General features: G+C 46.3%; 1 protein-coding gene across 1 annotated transcript in view; it reads left to right on the top strand.

The window, feature by feature from the left end:
- Positions 1-12,496, top strand: part of LOC138756926 (disintegrin and metalloproteinase domain-containing protein 19-like) — a 271,202-nt gene that overhangs the window by 179,082 nt on the left and 79,624 nt on the right. The window contains exon 15 of the mRNA XM_069923354.1: positions 4,960-5,068. Within this exon, the coding sequence (XP_069779455.1) occupies positions 4,960-5,068 (109 nt within the window). The remainder of the gene's footprint in view (positions 1-4,959; positions 5,069-12,496) is intronic.

Here is a 12,496-nt window from a genome sequence, read left to right as displayed (position 1 = left end):
GTTATGTCTCCCCTAAACTTCACTCCTTCACTTTGTACACATGTTCCCTGGTGTTTGCTGATCCTGCCCTGGAAAACATGTGCTGGCCATCCACCCTATCATAATCTTGCCTCTCATAATCTTGTAGACCTCTATCAAGTCTCCTCTCATCCTTCTATGCTCCAAAGAGAAAAGTCCTAGCTCTCCTAACCTTGCCTCATAAGACTTATTTTCCAATCCAGGCAACATTCCTGTAAATATTCTCTGCACCCTCTCCATTGCCTCGACATCCTTCCTATAATGAGGTAACTAGAACTGAACACAATACTTCAAGTGTGGTCTCACCAGAGGGTTGTAAAGTTGCAGCATGACCTCTCAACTTCTGAATTCAATCCCGATGAAGCCCAACATCCAATAGGCCTTCTTAACTATCCTATCAACCTGTGTGGCCACCTTGAAGGATATGCACTATGGATTTGAAACCCAAGGACCCTCTGTTCATCCACACTTCTAAGTAACCAAATATTAACTCTGTACTTAGACTTTTGGTTTGTCCTTACAAAATCCATCACCTCACACTTACTTGGATTGAACTCCATATCTCTTCTGCCCAAATCTGCATCCTGTCTATATTTTCTTGTCACCTTCGACAAACTTCAGCTCCACCCACAACTCCCCCAACATTTGTATCATCTGCAAATTTATTGACCCATCCTTCCACTTCTTCGTCCAGGTCATTTATAAAAATCACAAAGAGCAGGGGGTCCCAGAACAGATCCCTGTGAAACTCAACTCGTAACTGACCGCCAGGCAGATACTTTCCTTCCACTATTATTCTCTGCTTTCTTCCTTCAAGCCAATTTTTTATCGACACCATTTAAACATGTAACAATTACAGAACAGAAACAGGCAGTTGGGCTCTTCTAGTCCATGCCAAATACCTTCTCCCACCCCGTCCCATTGACCCGCACCCGGCCCATAACCCTCCACACCTTTCTCATCCGAATACCTATACAACTTTTCCTTAAATATTAAAATTGAACCTACATTACCACTTTGGCTGGAAGATCATTCCACACTCCCACCTCCCTCAGATGGAAGAAATTCCCCCTCATGTTTCCCCTAAATTTTTCCCCCTTAAATCTCAATCCATGTCCTCTTGTTTGAATCTCTCCCCCCTCTCAATGGAAGAAGCCTGTCCACGTTGACTCTATCTGACTGTTCATAATTTTGAACACCTCTATCATATCACCCCTCAGTCTTCTACACTCCAGGGAATAAAGTTCCATCCTCCTCAACCTTTCTTTGTAACTCAAACCCTGAAACCTTTGGATCCTATACCTCATGACTTTCTGAACAACTCTCTCATGAGGGACCTTTTCAAATGCCTTACTAAAATCCATACAGGCCACATCTACCGCCATACCCTTATGAATTTCTTTTGTTACCTCTTCAAAAAACTTAATTGGGATCGTGAGGTATGACTTTCCCTTCACAAAGCCATACTGACTATCCTTGAATAGACTGTCTTTCTCCAAATTTCTCAAAGATCCCATCCTTATGAATCCTCTCCAATAGTTTGCACACCATTGACTAAGACTCACGGGTCTATAATTCCCAGAATTTTCTCTATTACCTTTTTTAAACAAGGGGACTTTTGCCAATCTCCAATCCTCCAGCATCTCCCCTGTAGCCAAAGAAGATTAAAAGGTCATTGCCACTGTCCCGGCTCTCTCTCCCCTCACTTCCCACAGCAGCCTGGGGTATATCATGTCCGACCCCAGGAACCTATCAATCTTGAATTTTTAAAGAAGATCCAACACTTCCACTGCCTGTCCTATTCCGACCTCACCCTGATCCAAGTCCTTTTCTCTTGTGAATACTGAAGCAAAGTTTTCATTTAGGACCTCTCCAATCTCCAAGATTTGTTCAGTTGACAAAATATTGGTCAAATCTGAACCAGCAATTAATGCCCAATCAGTTTATTTTCAATTATCAGCAAAATGATGGAAGCTGAAATCAACAGTGCCTTCAAAACACACTAACTCATCAATGATCTATTCATTAATGCCCTGTTTATGATTCTGCAGTAGCATAGCTCCAAGTCCTCATTGCAGCTGAATTTCTGAGGGGACTTGAAAATACAGTAAATATATTTGAAATTTGGAACACACCTCTCATTGCTAAAAGATGATGCCTTGCTCTGTTTAACTGTACTTTTCTACTCTCCATTATTATCTTACATGACACAATTCCCTGCACTTTGTTGTATTGTGTAACACTGTCCTCTGCATCTCTTTATTTTTGAACTACGTACTATGTATAAGTTGTCTTGCTGGATAGCATACAAAACAAAGTTTTTCATTGTATCTCTCTATGTGTGCCAAGAAACAATTCAATTTATGGTGTATGCCCTACCCTTATTATACTCCCAACCTGCATCACCTCACATTTATCTGGATTAAACTCTATCTCTTGTTTCTCAGCCCATTTCACCAACACATCAATAACACCCTGTAGTCTGACTACCCTCCACACTGTGGCCAACTTATCCAGTTTACTGTCACCTGCAAACTTAGATTATTGGATTCAGAATTTATTGTCATGAACAAGTCACAAAATTTGTTGCTTTGTGGCAGAATCATAGAGCAAACATTCATGTAAACCACCTTATAAAAATAAATAAAAATAGTCCATAAAAGGTGAAAGTAAGGCACTGTCTTTGGTCCATTGATCATTCAGGAATCTAATGGCAATGGGGAAGAAGCTGTCCTTATGCCACTTGTGGGAATCCTTGAGGATAGAGGCTGCTTTCTTAAGACACAGACTCCAGTAGATTTCCTGGATGGAGTGAAGTCTGGTGCCCGTGATGTCACAGGTCGAGTGAACAACCCTCTGGAGCTTTTTCTATATAACATATATATAACATATATAACATATATAACAATTACAGCACGGAAACAGGCCATTAGGCCCTTCTAGTCCCCACCGAACCAAACACTCCTCTCTAGTCCCACCTACCTGCACAATGAACATAACCCTCCACCTTCTTCTCATCCATATACCTGTCTAACTTTTTCTTAAATAATAAAATTGACTCTGCCGCCACTATTTCTCCCGGAAGCTCATTCCACAACGCTACCACTCTCTGAGTAAAGAAGTTCCCCCTCATGTTACCTCTAAACCTCTGCCCCTTAACTCTTAACTCATGTCCTCTTGTTTCAATCTCTCCTACTCTTAACGGAAATAGTCTATCCACATCCACTCTGTCTATCCCTTTCATAATCTTAAATACCTCTATCAAATCCCCTCTCAACCTTCTACGCTCCAAAGAATAAAGACCTAATCTGTCCAATCTCTCCCTATACTCTAGATGCTTAAACCCAGGTAACATTCTGGTAAACCTTCTCTGCACTCTCTCCACTCTGTTTATATCCTTCCTATAATTAGGCGACCAGAACTGCACACAGAACTCCAAATTAGGCCGTACCAACGTCTTATACAATCTCAACATCACCTCCCAACTCCTATATTCCATGCAATGATTGATAAAGGCCAGCATACTAAAAGCCTTCTTCACCACCCTATTCACATGAGTTTCTACCTTCAGGGAACGATGTACCGTTACTCCTAAATCTTTCTGCTCTTCTGCATTCATCAATGCTCTCCCATTTACTACGTATGTCCTGTTCTGATTCTTCTTACCAAAATGAAGCACCTCACATTTATCAGCATTAAATTCCATCTGCCATTTTTCAGCCCACTTTTTTAAGCAGCCCAAATCCCTCTGCAATCCTTGAAAATCTTCTTCATTATCCATTATTCCACCTATCTTAGTATCGTCTGCATATTTACTAATCCAATTCATCATCCCATCATCTAGATCATTAATGTATATAACGAACAACAATGGGCCCAATACAGATCCCTGAGGCACACCACTGGTCACCGGCCTCCAACCTGACAGACAATTATCCACTACCACTCTCTGGCCTCTCCCCTTCAGCCAATGTTCAATCCATTTGATTATCTCAAAATTTATACCTAAAGACTACACCTTCCTAACTAACCTTCCATGTGGTACCTTATCGAAGGCCTTACTGAAGTCCATATAGACAACATCCACCGCGCTACCCTCATCCACATTCCTAGACACCTCTTCAAAAAATTCAATCAGATTGGTCAAACAGGACCTTCCGCCCACAAATCCGTGTTGAGTGCTCCTGATCAGACCCTGTCTATCCAGATATTTATAAGTACTATCTCTGAGAACTTTCTCCATTAATTTACCTACCACAGACGTCAAACAGGCTTCCTCCTTGAAACCTTTTTAAATAACGGAACCACATGCGCAATACGCCAATCCTCCGGCACTATCCCCATCTCTAATGACATTTGGAAAATTACCGTCAGAGCCTCTGCTATTTCCTCCTTTACTTCTCTCAATGTCCTGGGGAAGATCCCGTCTGGTCCCGGAGACTTATCCACCTTTATATTGTCCTGAACATTGGCACCTCCATACCAGACAGTGATACAACCAGCCAAATTGCTCTCCATGGTCCACTGTAGAATTTTTCAGGAGTTTTCAATGACATATCATTTCTCCTCAAATACCTCACAAAAAATAGCTGCTGGCGAGTCTTCTTTGTGATTGCATCAACATGGAGGCTCCACGACAGATCCTTTTGTATCTAACATTTCAACCCCCAACGGCCCTAATATGGAGTGGCCCACATGAAGCTTTGTTGAAAGCATTACTGAGCTCAGTGTAGTTCACATCTACTACTTTGATTAGAATTGGAGGGTGAGGGGAGATCAATTTCTGATGACAAAGAGGAGGAGAATTGGAATTGTGACAATACTTCTGACACAGACAGTAAGTTCTCAGGATGCTTTTCTTTTCAAAGGTTTATTGTTTAAGGTACAATATCAAAGAAAGTTGATGTATGTTCAATTCATTTTATTTTTCCTTGTTTCCAGCTTCTGTTCCCAGTCCCAATTTGTGTTATTGGTATATGAACATAATAGGAAATCAATTTGGAAATTGTGGCCGGAAAGAAGATGGCTCCTTTGTGAGTTGCTCCATAAAGTAAGTAGAAATATCCAATGGATGCTATACTCCACCTGTGCTGACTCAGGAGCCACTGACAGATCTTTGGTTATAATTCTCAGGAGAAACTGCAATTCATATGTTTCATAGAACAGTTTGTGTCACATGATTTGTCACGCAGAGACAAGGAATGGTAGAGTAAAGGAACCACAGTTGACAAGAGAGGTGGAACAGCTAGTCAATCTCCCTCCTGTGTGCTGACTCATCCCTGTCCTTTAGACAACCCACTACCTTGGTATCATCGGCAAATTTGCAGATGGTGTTATTGTCGTACCAAGCTACACCATCATAGGTGTAAAGTGAGTCGAGCAGGGGGGTAAGAACACAGCCCTGTGGTGTTTCAGTGCTAATGGAGATTATGGAAGAGAAGTATTTACCAATCTTTATTGATTGTGGTCTGGACGTGTGGAAATCCATGATCCAATTATCCATGTCACCGCTCAGAGAGGAGCTGATATGTTTTAAGACCAGCCTTTCCAAACATTTCATCACTGTTGATGTAAGTGGTACTGGTCAATAGTCTTTAAGGCAGGTTACTACACTCTTCTTGTGCCCCAGTATGATTGATGCCTGTTTGAAACAGATAGGTACCACGTCCTGCTGGAGTGAGATATTGAAGATGCCTTGGTAAGTTGATCAGCACAGATCTTTAGTACTCGGCCAGGTACACCATCTGGGCTGGATGCTTTCCTCAGATTCACTGTCCTGAAGGCAGTACGCACGTCGTCCTCAGGTGGAATATTCAGGGAATGTGGGGGTGCAGTGGGGAGGTTCTTCGCTGTTACTGTCGTCATATAGGATGTAGAAGGCATTGAGTTCCTCTGGGAGAGAAACTTTGCAGTCATCTACTTTACCGGATTTGGTTTTGTAACATTCAGGTCCTACACAGCTGTTGGATGTCCCTTGTTGTTTCCATTTTCTTCCGGAATCTCCACTTCGTCTGGAAGATAGCTTTCTGCAGGTCCTACCTGCTCCTGCTGTACTGATCTGAATCTCCAGACTTAAATGCCTGCAATCTGGCTCTCAGTATGTTCCAGATTTCATTGTTCATCCAGGGCATCTGGATGGGGAAAACCCAGAATGATGTGGTGGGGACACACTCATCCACAGCTGTTTTGATAAAGTGTGTGACAGCCTGGGTGTAATCAGCTGACTCAAGGAAGTCCTGTAACTCTTCTTCAGCCTCCTGCAACCACTTTATAGCTGTCCTGACCTCCAGAGCCTCTCTTTTTAGGCTCTGTCTGTTTGAAGGCAGAAGGAGAACAGCTTCTTGATTAGAATTGCCAAAGTGTGGTCTCGGGAAAGAACAGTAGGCCTTCCTTATCTTGAATATAGCAGTGATCGAGGATGCTGGGACCTCGGTACATGCTGATGGTAGTTAGGCAGGGTTTTCTTGACACAGGCTGATTAAAGTCACTGATTAAGATTAGTAGTGCATCGGGCTGGACCGTATCTTGTTTTCTGACTACATCTTGCAGTTCTGAAAGTGTCTGCTTGTAATTGACATCAGGAGGGATAGTGAGAATCACAGTTAAGAATTCTTGGAGCAAATAGAAGCCTTTTTGGCCCTTTTAGTCTTTGCTTTGTCCCACTGACCTGCACTCAGTCTATAGCTCTCCATTCCTCTCCCATCCATGTACCTCTTAAATGTTAAAATTGAGCCCGCATTCATTACTTCAGCTGGAACCTCGTTCCACACCACTCCCTTGTTGATCACTCCCTCTATGACCACTCCCTCCATGATCGGTCCTGCAATGACCGCTCCTTGAATGATGACCATTCCCTCATTGACTGCTCCCTTGATGACCACTCCCTCAATGACCACTCCCTTGCTGACCACTCCCTTGATGACCACTCCCACCATTCTCTATGTGAAGAGGTTTCCCCCCCTTATATTTCCCAAAATGTTTCCCCTTTCACTTTTAATCCATGTCCTCTAGTTTGTATCCCACCTACCCTTGGTGGAAAAAGCCTATTTACATTTACTCTACCTAGTCCCCTCATAATTTTAAATACCTCTATTAAATCTTCCCTCATTCTTCCATACTCCAGGGACAAAGTCCCAACCTGTGTAATCTTTCCCTGTAAATCTCCTCAAGTCAATCTTCTCTGCACTCTTTTTATCTTTTTGATATTTTTCCTGTAGTTCGGTGACCAAAACTGCACACCAGCCTCCAAATTTGGACTCACCAATGTCTGATACAACTTCAACATAACATCTCAACTCCTGTACTCAATACTTTTATTTATGAAGGCCAATATGCCAAAAGCTCTCTTCACAACCCTGTCCATTGTGGATTCCAGGTCCGCAGGGTGCTCGCACAAAATGAGTGACTGCAACTACAGACTTGGTTGGATCATTCTTTAATCTGCAGATTGGGTAACTTTCATTCACCGTTTCTACTGAAATGCCATTCAGGAGTCAGTGACAAAAATCCCCCCCCGAACAGCTCCAATACATTCTCCTTTATCCTGATCCATAGCAAACTGAATAATGTTACTCCAATCATAAAAGACCCCATGGTTTAATATCCAATAGTTAGTTCCTCACAGATACAAAGTCTCTTGAAGTTATTACGCTTGCTGTATAATATTTTACCGATCATAAGGACCGCAGCTTATCAATAAGAGTAGCTCGTTTCTCGCATCTGCAAAGTCTCAGGGTGTTAATCAGTGCAGGAACATATCAACAAATGCTCTATTGTTCTCCCAGATGCTGCCGCCACCTTCACTGCTCTGACATATTTTGTGTGTCAACATTTTCCTAATTTATTTCTTCTGCTGTTTTCTCATCACGTTGCAAAGTCCGACTACACTATACCAGCCCCTCGCTCTACCTACGGTTTAGCCAACTTCCTCATTCCCCCCCCACCCCATTGTGATTTTATCATAACCTACACAGGCCCTGTTGCTGCCGCCGCCGGAGGCCCGAGGCCCTGTTGCTGCCGCCGCCGGAGGCCCGAGGTCCTGTTGCTGACGCCGCCGGAGGCCCGAGGTCCTATTGCTGACGCCGCCGGAGGCCCGAGGCCCTGTTGCTGCCGCCGCCGGAGGCCCGAGGCCCTGTTGCTGCCGCCGCCGGGGGCCCGAGGTCCTGTTGCTGCCGCCGCCGGGGGCCCGAGGTCCTGTTGCTGCCGCCGCCGGAGGCCCGAGGTCCTGTTGCTGCCGCCGCCGGAAGCCAGGCAAACCTGGCAGCCCACAGAGCCCGACCGTTGGCAGCCGAGCCCCGGGCCGGGAGCCATCAATGAGAACAAGCACAATACTATGTCTACATAACACGACCAGTCTCTTTCCACTCTAGTCTAAACACTAACAACTGTGAACTCCATTGCAGTCTTAAAAAAATTTTCTACTAGAACTTTTCTTTCTGATCCTCAACCAATGCTGCATCCCCTTTACTCGACCGCGGCAGGAGTAAACGCACGCAGGCTGATTCCAGGGCGCACCACTCCATAACTGTGGACAGTGGTCGTAGATCTGCAGATATGGTTCGACCTAAAAGGGGAGGCAGGCCTCTTCAGCCCGCTTAAGCAACCTGCAAGGGAGAAGTTCACTCCGATAAAAAAACCTACGACCCAAGGACCTCGCTGCCACATCCCAGCTTGCTTGGCCACGGCACACGAACCATAGGTGTAAAGGGTGGGGCCAGTACTGCGCACACTGCACTCCACCTAAAAGCTCCTTTGCGCAGGCCCGAGGATAGGTCCATGTCCTCCCCCTCAAAAGATGCACACAAACTCAAGCTAGCATGTTGGAACATCAGAACCATGCTCGACAAGGCTGACAGCCACTGACCTGAACGTCGGTCTGCCCTCATCGCACAAGAACTCCTCAGACTCGACATCGACATAGCCTCTCTCAGCAAAGTCCGCCTTGCCGATGTAGGCAGCCTCCAAGAACACGGCGCGGGCTACACACTCTACTGGTCTGGCAAGCCTCAGGCTGAACGATGCCTGTCTGGTGTTGGCTTCATGGTCAAGAACTCCATTGCCTCCAAACTCGAAAACCTCCCAACAGGCCACTCTGACCGGATCATGTCCATGTGACTCCCCCTTCAAAACAAGCGACATATCACTCTCATCAGCGATAATGCTCCAACCCTTCAGGCGGAACCAGCAAAAAAGGACAAGTTCTACACTGATCTGTGCAACCTCATCCGACGCCTCCCTACAGCCGACAAGGTTGTCATCCTTGGCGACTTCAACGCTCGCGTCGGCAAAGACTCAGAAACCTGGCCAGGAATCCTTGGCAAGCACGGTGTCGGCAAGTGCAATGACAACGGGCACCTCCTGTTGGACCTCTGCGCAGAACAGCGGCTTGTCATTACTAACACCCTTTTCCAGCAGAGAGACAGCCTGAAGACTACCTGGATGCATCCCTGATCCAAACACTGGCACCTCCTGGACTACTTTCTGGTGCGAGGAAGAGACAAACGAGATGTGCTCCACACCAGGGTCATGCCCAGTGCGGAATGCCACACTGACCACTGGCTTGTTCGCTGCAAGCTCAACCTTCAAGCCAAAGTTCAAGAACAGTGGAGCCCCCAGAAAGAGGTTCAATGTTGGAAACTTGCAGTCAGATGTAGTGAGAGGAAACTTCCAGGCAAACCTCCAAGCAAGGCTCAAGGATGCAAACTGCCTCACAGACACGTCTCCTGAAACCCTCTGGGATCAGCTGAAAATGGCCATACTGCAATCCACTGGGCTTCTCCTCCAGGAAAAAGAAGGACTGGTTTGACGAAAACAACCAGGAAATCCAGGAGCTGCTGGCAAAGAAGTGATCTGCCCACCAGGCTCATCTTGCAAAGCCTTCCTGGCCAGAGAAAAAATGAGCCTTCCGTCACGCATGCAGCCACCTTCAGCGCAAATTCCGGGATATCCAAAATGAGTGGTGGACTAGCCTCGCCAAACGAACCCAGCTCAGCGCAGACATTGGCGACTTCAGGGGTTTTTACGAGGCTCTAAAGGCGGTGTACAACCCCTCACCCCAAGTCCAAAGCCCTCTGCGCAGCTCAGATGGCAAAATCCTCCTCAGCGACAAGATCTCCATCCTCAATCGATGGTCAGATCACTTCCAATCCCTTTTCAGTGCCAACTGCTCAGTCCAAGAATCCGCCCTGCTCCAGCTCCCTCAACAACCCTTGAGTCTAGAGCTGGATGAGGTCCTTACCTGGGAAGAGACATATAAGGCAATTGAACAACTGAAAAGTGGCAAAGCAGCAGGTATGGATGGAATCCCCCCCCCCAGAGGTCTGGAAGGCTGGCGGCAAAGCTCTGTTTCCCAAACTGCATGAGTTTTTCATGCTCTGCTGGGACCAAGGAAAGCTGCCTCAGGACCTTCGTGATGCCATCATCATCACCCTGTACAAAAACAAAGGCGAGAAATCAGACTGCTCAAACTACAGGGGAATCACGCTGCTCTCCATTGCAAGCAAAATCTTCGCTAGGAAACTCCTTAATAGACTAATACCTAGTGTCGCCGAAAATGTCCTCCCAGAATCACAGTGCGGCTTTCGCGCAAACAGAGGAACTACTGACATGGTCTTTGCCCTCAGACAGCTCCAAGAAAAGTGCAGAGAACAAAACAAAGGACTCTACATCACCTTTGTTGACCTCACCAAAGCCTTCGACACCGTGAGCAGGAAAAGGCTTTGGCAAATACTAGAGCGCCTCGGATGCCCCCCCAAGTTCCTCAACATGGTTATCCAACTGCACGAAAACCAACCAACAAGGTTGGGTTAGATACAGCAATGAGCTCTCCGAACCCTTCTCCATTGACAACGGCGTGAAACAAGGCTGCGTCCTCGCACCAACCCTCTTTTCAATCTTCTTCAGCATGATGCTGAAACAAGCCATGAAAGACCTTAACAATGAAGACGCTGTTTAAATCCGGTACCGCACGGATGGCAGTCTCTTCAATCTGAGGTGCCTGCAAGCTCACACCAAGACACAAGAGAAACTTGTCCGTGAACTACTCTTTGCAGATGATGCCACTTTAGTTGCCCATTCAGAGCCAGCTCTCCAGCGCATGACGTCCTGATTTGCGGAAACTGCCAAAATGTTTGGCCTGGAAGTCAGCCTGAATAAAACTGAGGTCCTCCATCAGCCAGCTCCCCACCATGACCACCAGCACCCCCACATCTCCATCGGGCACACTGAACTCAAAACGGTCAACCAGTTTATCTCTCTCGGCTGCACCATTTCATCTGATGCAAGGATCGACAAAGAGATAGACAACAGACTCACCAAGGCAAATAGCGTCTGTGGAAGACTACACAAAAGAGTCTGGAAAAACAACCACCTGAAGAAACACACAAAGATCAGCGTGTACAGAGCCGTTGTCATACCCACGCTCCTGTTCGGCTCCGAATCATGGGTCCTCTACCGGCATCACCTATGGCTCCTAGAACACTTCCATCAGCGCTGTCTCCACTCCATCCTCAACATTCATTGGAATGACTTCATCACCAACATCAAAGTACTCGAGCTGGCAGAGTCCGCAAGCATCAAATCCATGCTGCTGAAGACCCAACTGCGCTGGGTGGGTCACATCTCTAGAATGGAAGACCATCGCCTTCCCAAGATCGTGTTCTATGGCGAGTTCTCCACTGGCCACTGAGACAGAGATGCACCAAAGAAGAGGTACAAGGACTGCTTAAAGAAATTTCTTGGTGCCTGCCACATTGACCACTGCCAGTGGGCTGATATCGCCTCCAACCGTGCATCTTGACGCCTCACAGTTCTGCGGGCAGCAACCTCCTTTGAAGAAGACCGCAGAGCCCACCTCACTGACAAAAGACAAAGGAGGAAAAACCCAACCCCCAACCCCAACCAACCAATTTTCCCGTGCAACCGCTGCAACCGTGCCTGCCTGTCCCGCATCGGACTTGTCAGTCACCAACGAGCCTGCAGCAGACGTGGACATACCCCTCCATAAATCTTCGTCCGCGAAGCCAAGCCAAAGAAAGAAAAAAAGCACAGGATCACAAAGCAACACTACCATGGTACCTCCTGGGATCCCCTAAGTCCACTCTCAGAGGCTCATCGGTAAAAGGAACCTTATAGGGAGCTCATACCAGTGTCCCCCTTGGTGATCCCAGTGCCGTTCCCCACTCCTCCAGATGGCTCATACCCTAACCCTCCTGCCTGCATTTGATCCTGTGTACGCTGCAAGACTCATTCCAAGGACCCAACAGCGGCCTCAGGAAGGCAGCCCTTCTTCTCCCAATCTCTGAAACTCTTCTGCTACAATTTCTGTCTGATTTTATTTTTCTATCTCATTCATATTCCACAGTTCACATTCATCTCCCTCCGTTCTTTGCAGCATCCTGAGGACAGGTGGATTAATTTGAGCCAAAAACATCCTTCCTACCAATGGTAGCAGGCAGCATCCTACAAGTAATAATATAAA

Source organism: Narcine bancroftii, chromosome 3 (genome assembly GCF_036971445.1).
Source record: "Narcine bancroftii isolate sNarBan1 chromosome 3, sNarBan1.hap1, whole genome shotgun sequence".
Classification (NCBI taxonomy): domain Eukaryota; kingdom Metazoa; phylum Chordata; class Chondrichthyes; order Torpediniformes; family Narcinidae; genus Narcine; species Narcine bancroftii.
The sequence above is the reverse complement of the archived record's forward strand: the minus strand, read 5'-3'. Positions and strand labels throughout refer to the sequence as shown.